Here is a 21,542-nt window from a genome sequence, read left to right as displayed (position 1 = left end):
GATCTCAATAATAAAAAAAAAATGTTGGCATTCCATTTAAAAAAAAAAAGTTGATAGTCGCCATTTTGAAATAATTCGTCCAATTGAAAATCTGGTATCACCACCGTGTAGAGAAAGTCCTAAAACATATTACTGCCAAATATTTTGAAAGTAGTACCCATAGTGTGGCTAAAAAAAATAAGGCGCTTACTCTGAATCAGGCTGTATATAAACCTTGATCAACATCTGGTTACTAATTCAAAATTATCCAAGCTACCACTACATATTGAGATATGCAGCCAATATTACATAGGTCACGTGGGTTATGATAATTAATTAACACAGTGTACATATCTTGTATTAAATGTATGTAACATTCAGGTAGATGTTGTGATCTGATAGATCGCTAAACTACTTTCCGCAGCAATGATCAGTTAATGATCTAACTAATCTAACATCAGTTGTTGATTTAGAGACTATGAATCCAAATTGGGTCTGCGTAATTAATGTCAGAAGTTTTGAAGGTATGAGACACGTCACGCTTATTTTTGTAATAGAGGACTAAGTCGCTAAAGTGCCATGATTCGAGTATTGACACGATCACGAGTATTTCATTAAATAGTCTTGTAAGCCAATCAAATGGGAACAAACCTTTTCCACACTTCTACTGGGATCTCATCAGTACCCACAACTTCATAGTTTTTCATCTTAGCCACATCTTAGTCGCCTGAGTGGTGGCAGAGGTTCCAACTTTATGCTTGGGGGTACTCTTCGTTCATTAGATCCCTTTAATATTCATGTCTGTTTATGACATCAGAAGTCTTTGAATCCTACTTTTGGTGTATTTATTTCTCTTTATGTCTTAGGTTGCACTATGTCTATTTTTATGTCTATTGACTTGATTGAGTTTCCTGTTTTGTTATCTGCCAAGTTTATTTACATTTTTTTACGTTTTTTGAAAATAACAAATTAAGTTTTTGAGAAAAAAACTTAGTTTTTGTTCTTATCTGATAAAATATTGATAAAACTATATTATCTAATAGTTGGAACACTTTAGTTAAGGAAAAATACCACAATTACTCAACATTTTGCAAATCTTTATTTATAACAAGTCATTATCGATAAAATACTGAATAATATCTTTCATTCTATTTACAAATTTATCTTGATTTTTCAAAACGACTGTAAATGTATCTATGTTATCATGTCCCGTAAGATTAGGTATTTCATCTTTGTCAAATAACTGTGCTTTTATAACAAGTAAACCGGTCATTATTCCGAATAAAGAAAATTTTTTCCATTGCTCCCGGAATATTTCGTAGGGAAATAATTTTTTCGGATCACTTCCCAATTCTGTAATTCTTTCACTAAGTGTATTATAATATAAATTAATGTATGTCTCCGCGTTGTCAAGTTCAGATTTTGTTGCTAAAGTATAAAAGAAATAGCAGAAATCCAAAAGGGGTGAACTAAGTCTTTGTGCTTGCCAATCAACTAATTTTACGTCTATTGGAATACCTTTTTCCTGGAATTAACAAGAAAAATCATTTTTTATTTGAGTAAGTTGTTTTACTTACATTATAAAGAAACATCATATTATTTGACCAACAATCACCTTGACCAATTACAGAATATTCATCAACCATTTTATCCAAATTAGCAACAAATTTGATTATTTTATCGTCTAAACCTTCACAACGCTGCAATATTTTCTCATCCAAAACAGGATCTAAACCTTCAATAACCTGTTTAACACTTTTTCGTATTATACCATCCATACCAATCATCTCAAAATTATCGCTAAAAACATCAGGCATACTAGAAGTTAATTTTTTAAAATTTTCGGGTTCTTGGTCTTTGAAAGCATAAGAAATTGCGTGATATCTTGCGAAAGCTTGTATGGGTAGTCTCAAATGGACATCATCAACCGGTTTTTTTCGATCTCTCAAAGTGTATCCCAACGATCTCAAATTCTCCAAAACAATCGGTTTTATAACACTCCCCGATTGAAAACTATACGATTTAGCAACGTTGTTAAACGGTTCTTTTAAATTTTTAGCATCTTGAAATTTCATAAACACCGGCCACACTTCGTGATAAAAATTATATTCCGATTTAAAACCAATTTCCATCATTGATTTCCAACCGGCGTTTTGAAATTCCGGGAAACATTTCACAAAAAGATTTATCGATTTTTTATTATCACCATTATCGTTAATTGAAATAGCGTAAGTTTTCGAACAATAACCGTCACCTTCTTGAGATCCTTGCGAAACTAATATTTCTGGGGGACTTTTAAAATTTTCGCGATCAACTATTTCATCGATTATATTTTGAATTGTATCGGTTATTTCAATTTCCATTTTGAGTAAATCAATTTTAATTAATAAATATAGTGTATTGATTATCGATAAATAATTTATACTAAACGCAGAAAATGTGAGAGTAAACTTATAAAGATTTATTAAGTAAAAAAGTGGGGGTTATCATTATCTTAAATTATATTACGTTTAGATACAATTGCACGTAATCTGGTACATTTTAGAGTTTTTGTGTAGATATGTTTGACGTAGTTATCGTCTGGAATGAAAAACCAAACAATGAAAGGAACAAATTACTACAACAACATTAGATAACTAAAATGAAATGTAATTTGCGATATTACGTTGATAACTCCCCACTTTTCCACTTACAAAAACATTACTTAAACGAACTCTCACGACTTATCTCTTAGTATAAAGAGCTCTTTAATAATTATTAGACAAAACTAAAAATGAAACTTGAAATAACCGATACCGCTCAAAACATAATTGATCAAATTGTGAAAAGTGAAAATATTAAGAATCCTTCAGAAATATCAGTTTCGCGAGGCTCTCAAGATGGTGACGGTTATGTTTCGAAAACTTACGCAATTTCTATTAAAAATGATTTTGGAAAAGACATCAAACTTTTCGTTAAATACTTACCGGATGATATGATGTTGAAATGGAAGACTGCTTTTATTGAAGCTTTCTATACAGAATATAACTTTTACGCGGAAATCTACCCGGCTTTTAATGAATTCGAAAATAGTAAAAATATTAAAGAACCATTTAACAATGTACCGAAACATTTTAACACGAAAATGAGAAATGGTGAAACTCCACCAATTGTTTTGGAAAATTTAAGGAGTTTAGGGTACACTTTAAGAGATCGAAAGAAACCTATTGATGATGCGCATTTAATTTTACCTATAAAAGCATTTGCTAAATATCACGCTGTTAATTATGCCATGAAAGATCAACAATCTGAAACATATAAAAAATTAACTTCTGGTCCTAGAGATATATTAGGTAACTATTTTTTGGAATTTGGAATGTATGATATGATTGAAAAATGTGTTAAACAACTTACGGATAGTTTTGATCCAATTTTGGATAAAGAAATCATGGAACATTGTACAAATTTAGATCAGAAATTAGTCAATTATATGAAGAATATATTTCGTGAATATGACGAGTATTTTATTATTGCGCAAGGAGATTGTTGGTCCAACAATATGATGTTTCTCTATCAAGTAAGTGATTTTTTTAAATACTTTAAATTATGACTTTATTTTAAATTTTAGGAAGAAACCGGTTTACCAATCGACGTAAAATTAATAGATTGGCAATGTCAAAGGATTTCATCTCCACTTTTCGATTTTTCTTATTTCTTTTACACATTGGCCACGAAAAAAGAACTTGACAACGCCGAATATTACTTGAAACTTTATTACGACACTTTATCGCAACGGATCGCCGAATTAGGAAGTGATCCAGAAAAACTTTTTCCTTATCACATATTTAGAGATCATTGGAGAAAATATTCAAAGTTTGGATTGTGTATGGCTTTTTCAGTCATTAAAATCCAATTGTTTGAAAAAGACGAAATTCCAAATATATTAAATCCGGATACGGAAATAACCCCAACAGAAGCTTTCGCTGTAGTTTTAAAAAGCCAAGATGTTTATATTAAAAGATTGAAAGACCTTTTAGAGTATTTTATACATCATGGATTATTGTAATTTAATTTTTAATAAATAATGTAGTAAAAATAAAAGCTCGTTTATCTGTTCTTGCAGTAACTATACAGTGTGTCAATTAATTATCGTACCCAACGTCATCATTGTAAGTATGCAACCAATATCACAGTGCAATACGCATCATACGCAAATCGCGTATTGCAATAAAAATAATGTGATATTGGTTGCATACTAACTTGTTGAGCAACGTTTAGTAATTGTTTATAGTTTGTTGCTGGATTTCCTTCAAATAATGTAACAATTAAAAAAGGGATTTATTGTTCTGCCATTTAATTGAATTTTTTGCATTTTTATCACGTTTTGATCATTTATTTATCAGTTTTTTTTTTAAATTGTATTATAATATAATATTACTGATTTCCAAATAACAGACAAAAAAACAGAAAAAAAAGTGACAAAAAAGGACAGAATATATTACATTCTGTCACTTTTTTAAATAATTTTATTTCACATTTTTCTTTAAATTCTAAATATCAGGAAAACTATTAAAGTTAGACATATGACATACTTATCATTAATTAAAGGGAACTTGATGAACAATTCAACTAGCACACAATATACAGGTGTTTCATTTAAAAAACTTAAGAAAAAGCCATTTGAAAAACATCAAAAGTAACTAAGCTTTATAAACAGCCTGTATAGTGTATTTAATATCTTTGAATACTATCATCTATCTACTGGCTTTGACTATTGTCTAATATAGTTTCAAGGTAAAATCGGAAAAATTGTCGTTTTTGCATCGTTTTCAAAAAGATTCTGTAATAGGCACATTTTGGAAGAACAATTGAATATCTCAGGAACTAGGAACGCTGTGAAATAGTAACATATACGGTTGTATAAAGAAATTTAGTTGTGTTTATAATATGATAAAATATACAGGGTGTTCAATTTAAATAAATTTACGTACTCTCCGTTACGCTTAAATGGAACACGCTGTATAACGCCCGGTTTCATAATGCGGGACTTAAAGCCACTTTAACTAAAGGCACTTTTAGGTTAAAGCCGGCTTTAATATCGATTTTAAAGTTAACGTGTTCCATAATACACTCATACGCCGACTTTAGTAAAAGGCGCTTTATGTTTTTTATTCAAGTTGGTCACATTGAATTCTAGTAAGATTTCATTCGTTACGATTGTAAACACTGCGTTTCCCTGTCACACTGTCATTTTTGAATATAAACATCGGTGGAATATTGAGTATTCGATATTATTTCTAATATGTCTGTAATCAAGAAAAGGGGGTTGAACTTCTTTAAGGAAAGAGAGAAAAATAAAGAAGAAAGAAGAAGAAAGGAGAAATGAAGAATTTAAAATGAGAATACGTTTATTGGAGTTGGAAATAGCTCAAAAAGAGAAAGATTTGACTAAATAATGTAACACATGACACTGTATACGATATATATATATATATATATATATATATATATATATGAAATAAACATTATTTATAAAAAGTTAAAGTCTACCAAAATGTTCATTAATAAGCAACTGCCTCACACCTCAACCCCTACCTAGAAAGGGTTGAGCTTTCTACGTAATGATCGTCATCCTGTTCAATTTCGTCTTCGTCTGCGTTAAATGGATTGGTTCATTCTCCAGGAATACTCTCATTCATGTCTATGGCCATATTATATATATATTATGTAGTACTGCAGTCGCAACTATCACATTCATTGTTGTTTCTATCTGCAGCCTCATGCATAAACTTAAAATTGGAAATCTTCTTTTCCACATTCCATATTGACGTTCAACCACATTCCGTGTTCTGATACTCGATTCATTGTACAAATTCTCAGCTGGTATTTGTACTTGTTGTAAAGGTGTCATAAGGTATGGTTTAATTTTATAGCCACTATCTCCAACAAGCATATATCGTCCATACATCCCATTTTGAAAGGCTTCTTTTAAACTACTGTTGTTAAATATGGTTTGGTCGTGACACGAACCAGGCCACCTCGCAACAATATTCCGAATTTTTAAACGTGCGTCAGAAACTGTCTGCACATTCAGTGCACAAAAACCTTTTCTTGAGCGATATATTTCACCGTCTTCTCTTCCTGGTGATTGTATCTTGATAAGTGTACAATCAATAGCACTAATAACTCGTGGAAATCTTGCAAATCGATAAAACTCTTCCGCAGCCCTATTCATTTCTGCATTCGTAGAATACATTTTTACGTAGCGAGGTGATAGTGACGCTATAGCACTGGTAACTTTCTTTACTATCCTACATGCTGAGGCTTTCGATACTCCAATAAAATCCGCTACAGAAAGGAGCATATTCCCTGTTGCATAGAACCTTAGGGTTAATAATAGGCTATGCATTGCTGGTATAGAGCCCCCTCTAAAGAAAAATGCAAAGTATAAATATACCGGATATATTTTTATTATATAATACAACTTACTTGGTTATTTTTTTTAACTTGGAAAAGTTAGATATTACGTCTTCTATCAATGCCAATAACGAAACTACCGTATCTTTTGTTAGTCGAAACCTTTCAAAAAATTCAGTTTCATTATATTGTTGGAAACAATCCACTCTCTTCTTGTAAACTTTACGTCTTGTAAGTACAAGTACAGGTTCATCTTCCGATGATGAACTTGAACTCGTATCCATCAAATTCATTGTATTTTGAGTGAAATGAACAGATATATAATCAGCGGACAAGCACACGAAGTGACACTTATAGGTTATATTACAGCGCTTAAAGCCGCTTTTATTCGTTAAAGTGAGAGAATCGCGACTTTAAAGTTAAAGCCGGGTTTAGGGTTAAAAATTGATTATAAAACGCGTTTTAAAGATAAAGTGACTTTAAATATTTAAAGCCGCCTTTAATTTTATTATGAAACCGGGCCTAAGTGAAAATTACTGAAAAACAACTTTTGTATAAAATATTTTTTTGTTTTTCAAACGGTTTAGTAACTATCGACCACCGGGATACTAATAACTCACCCTGAATACAAGATTTATAGCCTTCTACCACCAGTATATAGACTACCTTAGGTTGTATTTAGTTTTCTTATGTAAACAGTAGTTAGTCTTCTATTAACGCTATGTTAACTTCTTTTAAGATTATGTAATATTCTGCCAGCGGTATTTAGTCTTCCGTCTTCAGTATTTGCTGGTCTGCCGACAGTATTTATTCTTCTACCACTAGTGTTTAGTCTCCTAGTGTTTAATAAACACTATTTAGTCTTTTATTAACGCCCGTGTTTGTAAAATATTTTGCCAACGGTGTTTACTCTTCTGCCAACAGTATTTATTCTTCTGCAACCAATATTTAGTTTTCTATTGACGTTATCTTAACTTCTATTGACACTATATAATCATCTGCCGGCAGTATTTACACTTCTGCTATCAGTATTTACTCTTCTACCATCAATATTTAGTTTTCTGACAGCAGAATGTAGTTTTCTGCAAGTCCTATTCTTGTGAAAACAGTATCTCGTCTTTCATTAATATTATCATGCTATTAAACACAAACCGAATCCTTCACTTCATTTGATAACTCTTTTTTTCATTTTCTATTAATCATCTTTATCTCGCTAGAAATTGCTGCATAGGAATATAAAGTCAGCGTTATGTTGTTAGACAAAGAAAAGAGCTATGTCTAACAATAAGTATTCTGGTTATAACGAAAATCTGGTGAAACCCAGAATTTTGTGTATTGTGAGTGTATCTACTAGTAGTACCAAATCGCCGACGAAGGCAATAGTAGCGACCATCACCTCGAGATTAATAGAATATCCGATATTGACCTTGGGAAGCTGTTTGTCACTAACTATGTTAAATATGAGAGTGTTAATCGGGTACACTTCGGTAAATGTCGAAATTAATAATTAAATGAAAACAATAATTTATTTTCAATAAAATGTTGAACCAAATCACGAATTCTTTGAATATAAACATCTTGGTGTTTCAAAATGATTACAAATCCAGAGCTAGATCCACCTTCAATTAGACTAGGAAACTCGTCTTTTTCAAATAGCTGTGCTTTTATTACGGGCAAAGCCATACAAAGTCCATAAAGAGCAAATTTTTTCCAGTGTTCTATAAAAATCTCGTATGGATACATTTTTTTGACATCACTCCCCAATTCGTCGATTCTTTTCGATAAATTCTTATAATAAAAATCTAAATACATTTTTGTTTGGTCCAATTCTTTTTTCTGAGCGAATGTATAAAAAAAATAGGAAAAATCTAGAAGTGGTGATGCTACCCTTTGAGTTTGCCAATCAATAATTTTTATGTCAATTGGTAATTTGGTGTTATCCTTTAATAAATAAATAAAATTAAATGATTAATTATAAAATAATTGAGAAACTTACGTCAAAAAGAAACATATTATTGGTTCAACAATCGCCGTAATAGGCAAATTGAACAATTTTATTACTGTACGTCATCATTGCAAGTATGCAACCAATATCACAGTGTAATACGCTTCATACGTAAATCGCGTATTGCAATAAAAATGCTGTGATATTGGTTGCATACTTGCAATAATGACGTCGGGTACGATAATTAATTAACACACTGTAGTTTCTTTTTATTGTTATATGTTACGCAATATTATATCGATTGTTTTTTTTATAGTATTAACATTGTGAAAATTGTGTTTTTCTGAATGTTTTTATGTTTTAAGAATCATTATCATTTCTATTTTTCATACCGTGGATACATATTTTAATCTAAAAGATGGATTTATTCGAGAGAGTAATAATAAAAATTGTCATAATAAAGAACACTTCATATTTAAACAAGTCAAATAATTCCTAGAATAATGCGCATGAAATTCTAAGTACTCAATGATTACACAACATTACGCGTGTATAAAATGGTCAAGGTTAATCTCTATTTTACGCTCTAAAATTGTTTCGAATTTCTTCTCGTTTTTATTACGAAAAATTAAGCAAATAAATATCCAATAAAACATTCGTGCAAAATGCGCAAATCATTACCTCAATTTTTATCTATGAAACATTCCAAATTTATTTCAGTACTTCTTTGAAAATAATAAATCCTAGAGACTTTATCAAAAATCCTTGAAATACGCAAATCATTTACACAGTATCATTTTATTTGTCATTACACTGATTACAATCTGTTCCCCTACTTCAACGCGATATCACACTATATAAGTCGAGATGATTGAAAAATCGTTTCATACTTCAAATTCTCTTATTAAATTTCAAAACAAGTTGAAATGAAATCTCAATTAAGTGGTCCGGTTCAAAACGCAATTAATTTTATAATTGATCAAGGAAATTACAAAACCCCTCCGGAAATAAGTATAAGTGAAGGTTCTCAAGAAGGTGACGGTTATTCATCAAAAACGTACGCGGTTACGATTAAAGATAAAAATCGTAACGATTCGTTAAATCTTTTTATAAAATATTTACTCGATGTAGTTAAAGAGGACTGGATTGATACGCTTCAAAGTGTTTATAATGCTGAGCATCAATTCTACGGTGAAATTTATCCGGTTCTTGATAAATTTCAAAAAAGTAAACACATAAAAAATCCTTTTGATAACGTACCAAAATATTTTAAAGTTAACTTAAATAATGACGATATCAAACCGATTGTGTTGGAAAATTTACGAAGTTTAGGATACACTTTAAGAGATAGAAAGAAAATTATCGACGATGCTCATTTAAGATTACCAATAGAAGCTTTCGCTAGGTACCACGCTATTTCTTATGCTATGAAAGATCAAGAACCTGAAAATTTTAAGAAATTAACTGCTGGGGTTGAAGATGTCTTCAGCAAAAATTATAAAAAATTTGGAATGGATACCATGATAAAGCAATGTTTGAATCAATTTTTAAATAGTTTAGATCAAAAAATGGATCAGGAAATGTTGGAACGTTGTAAAAATTTAGACGAGAAATTGCTTCAATTTTTTGATGACTTAGTAGATAATGTTGATGAATATTCAGCACTGGGACAAGGAGATTGTTGGTCTAACAACATGATGTTTCTTTATGATGTAAGTAATTATTTTAAAATTAAATCTAATTACATTATTTTACGTTTTAGGAAGAAACCAATACACCAATTAATGTCAAATTAATCGACTGGCAGTGTCAAAGATTATCTTCACCACTCCTAGATTTTTCGTATTTCTTCTACACATTAGCAACGAAAAAAGAACTTGACAACGCCGAATTTTATCTAAACTTTTACTACGACACTTTAACCCAAAGAATCGCCGAATTGGGAAGCGATCCAAATAAAGTTTATCCCCGCGAAATTTTTATAAAACATTGGCGAAACTTTTCACTTTACGGATTGTGCATGGCTTTGTGTGTACTTAAAGTTTTATTGTTCGACAAAGATGAAATACCTAACCTTATGACCACAGAAAGCAATGCGATGGAAGCTTTTACAATGGTCATAAAAAATCAAGACGTTTATATTGAAAGATTAAAAGATGTTGTTGAATATTTTATGAAACATAATTTGTTTTAATAATTGTATTAATAAAAGTGGTTAATACTTTTCATGTCCAGCTTTAAACGCAAACCAGTTAATGCTCCTTAACCGAGTCTGTCACCGTAGATTTCGAATTACTTCCTTATTTATTAATGGATTGGATTAATTTATCATTTGTCATGTTTCTACAATAGTTATGAATCCGGGACAAGAACAGAAAATGAAATTTGAAAAAAAATATTGCTTTATTTTTGAAAATAGTAAGATTTTTACGATTTTTCTTCTTGGCCCGGATGTAAAACAATAAAATAGAAACATTATTCCTGTAGCACTTTTACGAAATATTAATAATAAACCCGTAATTAGTAATTTACGGTTTTACATTAAATTTTAATATTTTGGAATATATTTTACTTCCCGGATCTCACGAGCGATGATTGGTTAATGAAAAAAACATGTGGGCTGGCTATGTGAATCTCTGGCGAGTGGTTTGTAACGTAAAAAAACCGCAAACATAGATAAAAAACAAGTTTGTAGACATAGTTCTTGTCTACCGACTGCATACTATGAAAGGGGAGGAAGCTTACTTTTTCTGATATCGTGCTATAGCATGTTCTGATTATCGATTTGCGCGTAAATACGAACCTAAAGTGTATTTTTATATTATTATTATTTTATATAAATACAGGGTGATTCTCAACCTATACGCATAAACTTGGAGATTTACTACTCACGACGAATAATGACTAATAGGCAAAGCAGCATGTAAATGATTTTGCAATATTGGCTCAGTATTAACTTCCGTTACGTACACTTTGCTTTTTAAGTGACCCGACAAGTAAAAATCAAGAGGGTTGAGGCTGGGCGATCACGGTAGCCAGGTCATTGGACCATCTCGACCTATTCATTTTCCAGGAAACACATTATTTAGATTTAGAGAAACTAAAAAACTTTTACTAATAATGAATAAATCCTCGAGTTTATGTGTCTTGGTTGAGAATCACCCTGTATACTTTCAAGTAACACTAGGGAAGTGCCATACGGCGATTTTCTTGAAACTTGACATACAAGTAGGGTATGGAAAAATATTCGACACGTGTATTGTCATTTCTGCCCGATCGCCGTTTTAAGGGTAGAAATCACCCTTTCCGATTTTAGAGATAAGTTCGATTATTTTACGAATTATTTTTACGATTGTTGAGAAATTATGTCACTACTATCCGTGCAAAAAGTCAAGGCCCCTCACTTTAGAGATCGATATCTTCGTAACCGCTCGATGGAAAAAATTGCTGTAAAGTTTATTGTAATCAGTGAACATTTCTGCGTATCACATGTTAATTTGGAAATTTTCGGGTCCGCGGTTTTACTTTTATCGCGAGTTAAGTGAAAAAAGTACCCGATTTTTGAGAGTGCCAGCAACTTTGTCTACTTTGCGATTTTTCCTCTCCAAAACTATTTGACGAAAAAATTTCAAATTTGAACTGGTGGTAAACCGATCTGTTCTTAATGTGGGGCATATTTTATTTTTTCGATATTCCATGTAGTTTCGCGGAAAAACACCGGTTTAGTAGGATGCGGTTATTTCGAAAACGACCTGGCGAATTTCAACGCGGTTTTTACCAAAATATGTCAAATAACGCGGATTTTCGGATTCCGTTATCAGTTTTTCAAAAATAAGGCTCCCTAATTTTTTAAGAACGATTTAATGGAATTACAAATTAAAGAGAAACAGAAATCAGCTATGCGGGGAGAGGAAGTCCCAGACAGTACGTCGCGCCTTTATCTTGCCTACATAAAGAAATAAGGCGCGACGTCCTGTCTGGGACGCACCATCTGTTCCGATTGGCTGGAACCCTCGTCACCCCGCAGAGCTTATTTCTGTTTCTTTTTAATTTGTAATTCCATTAAATCGTTCTTAAAAAAATAGGGATCCTTAATTTTGAAAAACTGATAACGGAATCCGACAACCAACATTATTTGACATATTTTGGTGAAATCCGCGAGGAAATCCACCCAACCGTTTTCGACATAACAGCGTCTTACTAAACCGCGATTTTCCGCGACAGGATATGAAATATCGAAAAAATAAAATATGCCACTCATTGAGAACACATCAGACTACCATCTGTTCAAAATTAAAATTTTTCGTACGATAGTTTTCGAGAAAAAAAATCGCAAAGTTGATAAAGTTGCCAATTCCGTAAAAAATCGGGTACATTTTTCATTTAACTCGTAAAAAGAAAACCGTGGATCCAAAAATTTTCAGATTAACATAAGTTACGTAGTAATGTTCAGTGATTACAACAAACTTTGTTGCAATTTTTTTTATGGAGCGGTTGCGAAGATATCAATCTCTAAAGTGAGGGGCCTTGACTTTTTGCACGGATAGTAGGGGTTTTTCTTCTATTTTCTTCTGGTTTACTTCTGTTTCAAAAACTGCAATAACTTGTGTGTACTCTACAATGATATTGCAATAATTAAATATGCTTGGTGTTTGACATCAATGTACATGCAGCACTTCTTTGCGGTAATAAACGGCAACCCTTCACATTACTGTCTGTACTAATTTTAAAGTATAGGTCAAAAAGCTCCCCGATTGCAAGCAACTATTTACTAATTTTGGGTTTCACCGATATTTAATTTATTATTTTTATTCAATATAAATTTAGTTTAATAAATTTTAGGTACCCACAGTTCTTAATTGTTTCAGGTTGTAAATACATTATTCATAAATCTATTTATTGATAAAATGCATATTACCCAATAGGAAAACAGTAGGAATGTCTTGCCAGTACATGCTATCCTTTTTTGAACTTTCGTTTCTCTGTCGTCAAATATATTCTCATCAAGCGGTTAAGGAGCCTTAAGTAAGATGTAACATTATCACAGATGGTTGATGAATTACATAAAATACAAATACAGGGTGTCCCGTTAAGCGTACGGAGCGGCTGTATCTCGACAACGGTAAGGCCTAGAGGTTTGGGAAAAAAATCTGTATAAGCAAAGTGACCAAGAGAAATAGCTGGAAATTATTTTGAAGTTCGTAATTCGACCGCTAGGGGGCGTAACTGCCATTGAGAAACATAAAATTGCCGCTATCTCAGAAACTTAGACGATGAGCTATAATTTTGACAACATCATTTAATAGCTTGGCTGATACCGCATCGCTTTTGTTTTGCGATATTTCTCATATCTGTCATAATAAGGGAGGGGGAGGCCAATGCGTTTTCATATGTTTACATTTTAATATCTCCTGGACCATTCAACCGATTTGAATATTTTTGGTGTTGTTTGAAAGAGCATTTTATGCTCTTTTTAAAGATATTTTCAATAAGACCGTTTGCTTTAAAACAAATAAGCTAGAGGGCGTTATCTGCAGCGATTACATATTTTTGTGATTTTTGAAGAAAAGTTAAATGGAACGATACTATTTACTTCAAAGATTTTTAGTCACCTTAAAATTTGCTAAATTTTAGTGAAAACCGCATCTCGATATCGCCACCCGTTCTCGAATTATAGAAGAAAATGTTAAAAACTCGAGTGCCATCAATCGGATCCAGTGACCTCATCGATAAAAACAAATCACATAACCATGGTAACTGTAAACATGTCATTTACCAACGCAGAAGCGTATGATTGACAGACCGTATGATGATTTATTTTCAATGTTTCGAATACGATGCAACTTCATGGAAAAAATGTGCAATGCAATTACGACAAAGAAAGACATTTTTCTCTAGAAGTGTTTTTAAGATTGACTTAGCGATTACGGAAAACTGGCAACGTGTAGCCCATTCAGACATCTCTATGAATTCTTAAAGCACATTGGTGCGCAATGTGATCCCACATAGTCTGGGAACTCCGAAAACAATTGTCCACAAGATCTCTCAAGAGAATAATATCTCCACCACGTTGTTTTATATCAGGCCTTAACAGATACCGATTATGATAACACACTGAACTATTACCATTGACTTTTAAATATGATTTGGGCAAATCCAAACCTTTTATCACAAATGCTATGTAAAGCAAGCTGATGTAAACTTGCATAATATGCATTCTTGATTCGAGCAAAACCCACATTGCTTTCACCCTTTTATCTATTGGGTAGACTAAACGACCTGACTTTTCAAGAAAAACCAATAACCAGGGAAAATATGACAAAACACTAAATACAAGTAGAAACCTGTCCAGGGCCGAGACTTAAGCAGCGCTTTTTTTCGTCGAAACTAGATTAAATAAATGCATCGAGGTTTATGGAAGGCATTTCGCACATTAGTGAGTTATTTTTGTCAAAAATTTAAGTTATTCTAAGTGTTTTGGTTTATTTTGTTTTATTATCATTGTTGATGTTTCATTGATCCGTTGGCTTTTCAACACGCCTCAAAAGTAGTTTTGAAGCAGTTCTAAGCTTGGATAAAGTGTGAAGGAAGGTTCTAGATAATAAAATTTTTGTTCTCTCTTATTTGTTTCCTAAGGTAACTTGATCCGATTAAGATATACGAATTTTTAACATTTTCTTTTATAATTCGTGAATGGATGGAGATATCGAGATGCGGTTTTCACTAATATTTAGCAAATTTTATGGTGATTAATGGTCTGTGAAGTAAATAGTACCGTTCCATTTAACTTTTTATCAAAAATCAGAAAAATATGTAACCGCTGCAGATAACGCCCTCTAGCTTATTTGTTTTAAACCAAGCGGTCTTACTGAAAATATCTTTTAAAAGAGCATGAAATGCTCTTTCAAACAAGACCAAAAATATTCAAATCGGTTGAATGGTCCAGGAGATATTAAAATGTAAACATTTGAAAACGCATTGGCCTCCCCCTCCCTTATTATGACAGATTGAGAAATATCGCAAAACAAAAGCGATGCTGTATTATCCAAGCTACTAAATGATGTTGTCAAAGTTATAGCTCATCGTCTAACTTTCAGGTATTTCTCTTGGCCACTTTGCTTATAAGGATTTTTTTCCCAAACCTCTAGGCATTACCGTTGTTGAGATACAGCCGCTCCGTACGCTTAGCGGGACACCCTGTATAACCTAATTGACTACAATTTTAGATTAATGGAAATGACAAAAAGCTCTCAAATTATCTTTTTTTATCACTTCCATAACAATTTACACTGATTACTATAAATCGATAGTAATTTATCCGCACATAATCATATTCCATTCTCTCACAGTTACACATCCAAGTTTTAACCAAAAACCTATGTATATAAAAAAATTAAATAAAATGCCGAGTGTAATATGTAATTTATGCGCTTTGAAACCACTTTTACGAATATGTTTCATGTTCGGTTTATATCCGTGCACATTTAATTGTGATCACCGTGATAAAAGTATTTCCATCAAAAATTCTCGTTATGTTATATGTTTAACAATAATATATTTGGCTACACACTCAATATCACTGTTTTTAACTACAACAACCACCGATTTCAAAGCACAAAATATAATAAATATACTAATATTAATCAAAGAAATCGTTTCTGGATGGGGGATGTTGATATGCTACGTTTTAATTATTAAGTCATCATCTAAATTCTCAAAATTATTGCAAGAACTTTTGAGAGTTAGTTCAGTGTGTTTCGATGAATTATATGAAACTTCGCGGGATTATATAAAACGATTGCGATTGGTGGTGCTTTTTTCTTTTGCATTATTAATAATATATTTTGTGATATATCAATATTTTTTTAATTATTGCATCTGCGGTAACATCCCATCTGTAATTTTTACAATGACGAATCAACCGATATTTTGTGGGATGTTGGCTTATCTTTACAACTATATCAACTTTTTAGTTTCAAGCATAAACAATTTATACAAAAATATTGAAGTCGTCCTAACTGAAAGAATGGAAAGGAATTTTAAGCTGGATATATATTTAATAAAAATTGCGGAGTTGCGAAGAAAATTTTATTTCCTTCAAAATAAATGGAATCAATACTTTTCAGTAATACTTGATGTATATGTATCGATTGCTATAATCAATGTGACCGTTGCATGTGGTGGTTACGCAAAAATTATGAAAAGTTTTGGTTTGAAACTAAATACATGCATAGTTTACTTTATAATGCATTATGTGATTTGTTTAATTTTTATGATTTTACTTATGTTACGCTCAGAGAGTGTTTGTAAAGTGGTAAGTAATTAACCTTTCTGTATATATATACAGGGTGTCTCAGCGAGACCGGTCATTAGACGTTTCTGGGGTTCTGGCGAAAATAAAAATTTGAGAATTCAGACTTAAGTATTATCAATTACGATCTCTTCGTCTAAAATATTTTCAGATTTCTTGCACTTCCGGTTATATCGGAAGTCGCCACCAACTTTATTTTTTTAAATGGAACACCCTGTATATTTTTACATATTTGGATTTGTCTGTTTTTAAGGTTTGTAAATAACTTTACTTTTTGCAATTTGATTTGGTCGTTCTCGAGTTATTCGAATTTTTCTAGAAAAATCTGCTCCAGCAGACATTTGTTCAAAAAATCAGAAAACACTCGATTTTTGGGATATCAATTTAGGATTCAGAACATGCTTAAGCAACATGATGGAGTATGTTTTGGTGCCGAGAACTGCGGTCTAGAACGTTTGGTCACTTTACTATGGCACGTTAACTTTTCAAAATTTGGAAATACCATAACTTTATTTTTTTAAATGGCACCCCCCATATTTTATTTCTTAGTCGTCTTCGGTGTCTCATTCTACATCTTTTATATCCCATATGTCCCATACCTAATATTAATAGTTTGGGAGATAATTAGGGTTTTTTGAAAAATGCACACATATATGTGGATATTTAGCCTAGTGTGCCATGAAAAACAAGCCGTCTCAATGAGTTCTTGTCAAAGACTCACTTGTTTACGTCACTTGATGCATGTGAATAATTATCTGTTATGTCCCTTAATATTAGTACTGAAACGAGTTAAAATCGATAATAATAATGAAAGTAATATTTACACAAATCAAGAAATTCTTAATTTATTTTTTTTGCATGAAAAGCGCGACAAGTTCGTAATATGATTCCCAGATCTTCTTTGGCAGCTCGAAATGAGGTGTTGGGACTGGGCTCGAAATAAGACAAGGTATTCATCTCTTCCGTTGCATTATCTACTACATTTTTTGGTCAGTTTAACACGCGATTAATTCGTCCAAAATGCAAAAAATTTGCTTCTATTCTTCTAAATTTACCTTTTGTCATCGGAGGTTAATGTGGATAACTTTCATTAAACATTCTGCAAGTTCTACTAAGAACTTTGTCGCACTTTTCGTGCACAAAAAATAAATTATGGATTTCTTCATTTGTATAAACATTATTTACGTTATTAATATCCATTTTAACTGGTTTTAGACTCACAAGCATCAAACAACGTAAATCAGACTTTGACGTTTGTCAATAAGTCATTAAACATTTGTTTTCCATGGCACACTAGGTTAATATCGATATGATATGAGCATTTTTCAAAAAACCCTAATTATTTCTCAAACTATTAATGTTAGGCATAGGACATATGGAGTATAAAAGATGTAAAATGAGACGCCGAAGACGACTAAGTAATAAAATATGGGGAGTGCCATTTAAAAAAATGAAGTTATGGTGCTTCCAAATTTCGAAATGTTAACGTGTCATAGTAAAGTGACCAAACGATCTAGACAACCGTTCTCGATACCAAAACATACTCCATCATGTTATTTAAGCATGTTCTGAATCCTAAATTGATATCTCAAAAATCGAGTGTTCTATGATTTTTTGAACAAATGTCCGCTGGAGCAAATTTTTCTAGAAAAATTGGAATAACTCGAGAACGGCCGAATCAAATTGCAAAAAGTAAAGTTATTTATAAACCTTGAAAACAGACAAATCCAAATATGTAAAAATATACAGGGTGTTCCATTTAAAAAAATAAAGTAGGTGGCGACTTCCGGTATAACCGGAAGTGCTAGAAATCTGAAAATATTTTAGATGAAGAGAACGTAATTGATAACACTTAAGTCTGAATTCTCAAATTTTTATTTTGGCCAGAACCCCAGAAACGTCTAATGACCGGTCTCGCTGAGACACCCTGTATATAAGCTTACATAGTCACACAAGGCGAAATGTGGGGACTCACATTGCCAGTAGAAATGATCACCTGCCAAAAGATTGTGTTATTTAACAACTCACAAGAACTAACACTAGCACTAAAGCTAACACTAGATCTAAAACTAGAAACAGTTAGGTTTTGACGTCTTAAGAGACGCACAACTAAACCCAAATGTTTTTAGTTGTAGGTCTAGTGTTAGTACTAGTGTTTTAGTTGTTTCAACAAGTTTTAGTTGTTATTCAGCGTTAGATTGATGTATATTATTGAATTAAAACTAGAAAGTACTAGAAAGTTTCTAGTTCTAGGTCTAGTGTTAGTTCTAGTTTTACTTGTTATTCAGTGCTAGATTGTTGTATACAGGGTGTTCCGGTGACTCGGGGCATAAAACTAACCTCATATAGTAGAGCAAAAATGATGACGATTCGTGAAAAAAAATTATTATAAAAAGTCTTCAAATGGCCAAGATATGGGCCAAATAAATTTTAACACATTTTTCTAAATATTTTCAATACCATTTATGGCAGAGCGTTGAAATTTGGTACAGGGTAAACAAATATCAAACAAAATCATTGAACCAATTTTGACTTTGATCGGGCGGCGACAACCATGCTATACAGGTGTCCCTAAAATTTGTTTGCTCAGAACTTTTTGTTCGCTCGTAACCCTACATTTATTTTTGTACTTTTTAAGAGGATAACCTATTAGCGAAAACAACGAATACCATTTTATTCAGCCATCGTTTAAAATTTTTGTATGTTTGTTACATCAAAATTTCTATTTTTTTATATAGTTTTTAGTGATGCATTTAGTTTTTTCAAAAAATGTCGCGTAACGTTTCTAAAATCACGTTTTAAAAAATTTTTAAAAACGGAATGCATTACCAGGTAGTGAAATATAAAGTAAATCATATTTAAAGAATTCAATTTTTTTATTAAATGCAGCAAATTTAAATAAAATGGGTTTAAAATGTTTAGTCGGTTTTGATTGCTTTCGGAGTATAAATACGGCAACATCGCAAATATTGCTCCGTCCCAAACATTGCCCGAGACATAGTGGAGCTTGGTATTCTCTGCATTCTCGGTAACGAGACGTCGGCGTAGTGTCTCCCAAGAAAAACAAACCTGAAGCGATTAATATTTTCAGATATATCAAAAAATTTTTATATCACTAATTTATTTAAACATTTAATTTACGTAAAATGCAAAACAATGTTTAAGTGTGGCAATAAATTTTTAATAATGAGAATATTTGCACAATTATCTGATCATTTACTATTAGATTAATTATTAAAATAAATACCAAAGGTATATTTTAAAATAAATAATACAACATAAATAATAAAAAAATATATTAACTCATAAAAAACTAAAAATTTTCTTAATAAACAATTTTTGCATTTTTTCATAAATTTTCTGATATAAGGGTACTAAAATTTGGAGAAAAACAATCTCTATCAAATGAACCTAACAAAAGGGTACATTGTCATTTAAAACAATTCAAGTGTTATTCGTTGCTCATTTGTTTTCTGAAATATAAACAATTGAATGTTGTGTTGCTGTCCTATTATGGCAAATAAAATATTAAACAACTTTTGTATAAAATGTTTTTTTATAAAGTCAACATTTACCGAGATATATACTATATTCCATAAATAATGGGCACCCTGTATAAAAATATATGGTGGTTCTGTAAGTGGTGGCATAATTTCAACCACATATACTGCTAGAGCAAAAATTATGACAACTAGTGTAAACGTTTTTTTGACATATGATAGCTAATCCAATTATCAAAGAACATATGTCCTATTTCAATTATTTACGAAATTATAACACTTTAAAGTTTTCTGCAGCGAATGTATTAATAGTCAGTAAAAACTTGTCATTGTAATATGTCAGTTTGCTGTAAGGTTTAATTATTACATACAAGAAGAAACTCAAAATCTACGCTTATAGCACTGAAGAGTATGCTGATATAATTTTCGTGTATGGTTTTTGCAATTGAAATGCTCGACAATTAGTACCAGAATATCAAGAAAGATTTCCACAGCGTCATTTGCCATATTATTCAGTTTTTAGCAATTCTTTCAGAAGACTTCGAGAAACAGGTAATCCTATTTGACCGCATGTAGTTAATGTAGAGGACGAAGAAACTGTAATTAATGCTGTCATTGATAATCCTTATATCAGCACTCGAAGAATAGCACACAACATACATGTAAGTCAAAATTTTGCATGGCGCGTATTGAACCGCCAAGTCCTTCATCCGTATCGTAAACAGAACGTTCAAGCTCTACAGCCAGGAGATAATCAGCAACAGTTAGCATTTTGTGAATGGTTATTGCAGTAACATGCTCAAAATAATGACTTTATTTCAAATGTTCTCTGGACAGATGAATCATGTTTTACACGAGATGGTATAAATAATTACCATAATGAACATATCTGGGTATTACAAAATCCGCATGCGATTAGACTAAGAAAATTTCAACAACGTTTCAGCATCAACGGTTGGGGTGGAATATTTAACAACAATTTACTAGGTTTGCTTGTACTTGATGGACGTTTGAACGCTGTAAATTACAGATTTTTTTCAACAATACACTTTTTGATTTACTTGAAGATATACCTCTTATTATAATTCAAAATATCTGGTACTAGCACAATGATGCCCACCTCATCACGGAAGAGTAGTTGCGAGTGGTTAAATCAATATTTTCCAAACAAGTGGATTGGTAATAATGGTCCATTTGCTTGGCCACTTAGATCCCCCGATCTTAATCCATTGGATTTCTACTTATGGGGTCATAAGAAACAAATTGCGTATGAAGTGGAAATTAACACACGAGAACAGTTATTAAACAGAATACAAATGGCTGCTACTGAAACAAGAAATCAACCAGACATTTTAATTCGGCTGAAGAACTCTTTAATTCGTCATTGTGAAGCATGTATTCCTCCTTCAGA

The 21,542-nt window shown here is 31.9% G+C and overlaps 3 protein-coding genes across 3 annotated transcripts; 2 read left to right on the top strand and 1 right to left on the bottom strand.

Moving 5' to 3' along the window:
- Window positions 1–1,055: 1,055 nt before the first annotated feature.
- Window positions 1,056–2,416, bottom strand: LOC111420840 (uncharacterized). The gene is made up of 2 exons (XM_023053887.2): window positions 1,557–2,416; window positions 1,056–1,504 (listed from the first exon to the last, which is right to left on the bottom strand). The coding sequence occupies exons 1-2, from the start codon at window positions 2,340–2,342 to the stop codon at window positions 1,082–1,084; spliced, it is 1,209 nt and encodes a 402-aa protein (XP_022909655.2). The 5' UTR covers window positions 2,343–2,416; the 3' UTR covers window positions 1,056–1,081.
- Window positions 2,417–2,691: 275 nt separating this feature from the next.
- LOC111420839 (uncharacterized) lies at window positions 2,692–4,084 on the top strand. Its single transcript, XM_023053886.2, has 2 exons — window positions 2,692–3,535; window positions 3,587–4,084. The coding sequence occupies exons 1-2, from the start codon at window positions 2,753–2,755 to the stop codon at window positions 4,022–4,024; spliced, it is 1,221 nt and encodes a 406-aa protein (XP_022909654.2). The 5' UTR covers window positions 2,692–2,752; the 3' UTR covers window positions 4,025–4,084.
- A 5,078-nt stretch (window positions 4,085–9,162) lies between these two features.
- On the top strand, window positions 9,163–10,544 carry LOC111420838 (uncharacterized). The gene is made up of 2 exons (XM_023053884.2): window positions 9,163–10,032; window positions 10,083–10,544. The coding sequence occupies exons 1-2, from the start codon at window positions 9,247–9,249 to the stop codon at window positions 10,512–10,514; spliced, it is 1,218 nt and encodes a 405-aa protein (XP_022909652.1). The 5' UTR covers window positions 9,163–9,246; the 3' UTR covers window positions 10,515–10,544.
- Window positions 10,545–21,542: the final 10,998 nt, after the last annotated feature.

Source organism: Onthophagus taurus, chromosome 7 (genome assembly GCF_036711975.1).
Source record: "Onthophagus taurus isolate NC chromosome 7, IU_Otau_3.0, whole genome shotgun sequence".
In the NCBI taxonomy this organism is placed as follows: Eukaryota; Metazoa; Arthropoda; class Insecta; order Coleoptera; family Scarabaeidae; genus Onthophagus; species Onthophagus taurus.
Note: the sequence above shows the minus strand (reverse complement) of the source record. Positions and strands in the feature narration are given on the sequence as shown.

Coding starts and splice junctions, on each gene's coding strand:
- LOC111420838 (XM_023053884.2), top strand. CDS start 9,247: ATGAAATCTCAATTAAGTGGTCCGGTTCAAAACGCAATTAATTTTATA. Junction 10,033..10,082: donor ACATGATGTTTCTTTATGAT/GTAAGTAATTAT, acceptor TTTACGTTTTAG/GAAGAAACCAATACACCAAT.
- LOC111420840 (XM_023053887.2), bottom strand. CDS start 2,342: ATGGAAATTGAAATAACCGATACAATTCAAAATATAATCGATGAAATA. Junction 1,505..1,556: donor ATATGATGTTTCTTTATAAT/GTAAGTAAAACA, acceptor TGTTAATTCCAG/GAAAAAGGTATTCCAATAGA.
- LOC111420839 (XM_023053886.2), top strand. CDS start 2,753: ATGAAACTTGAAATAACCGATACCGCTCAAAACATAATTGATCAAATT. Junction 3,536..3,586: donor ATATGATGTTTCTCTATCAA/GTAAGTGATTTT, acceptor TTTAAATTTTAG/GAAGAAACCGGTTTACCAAT.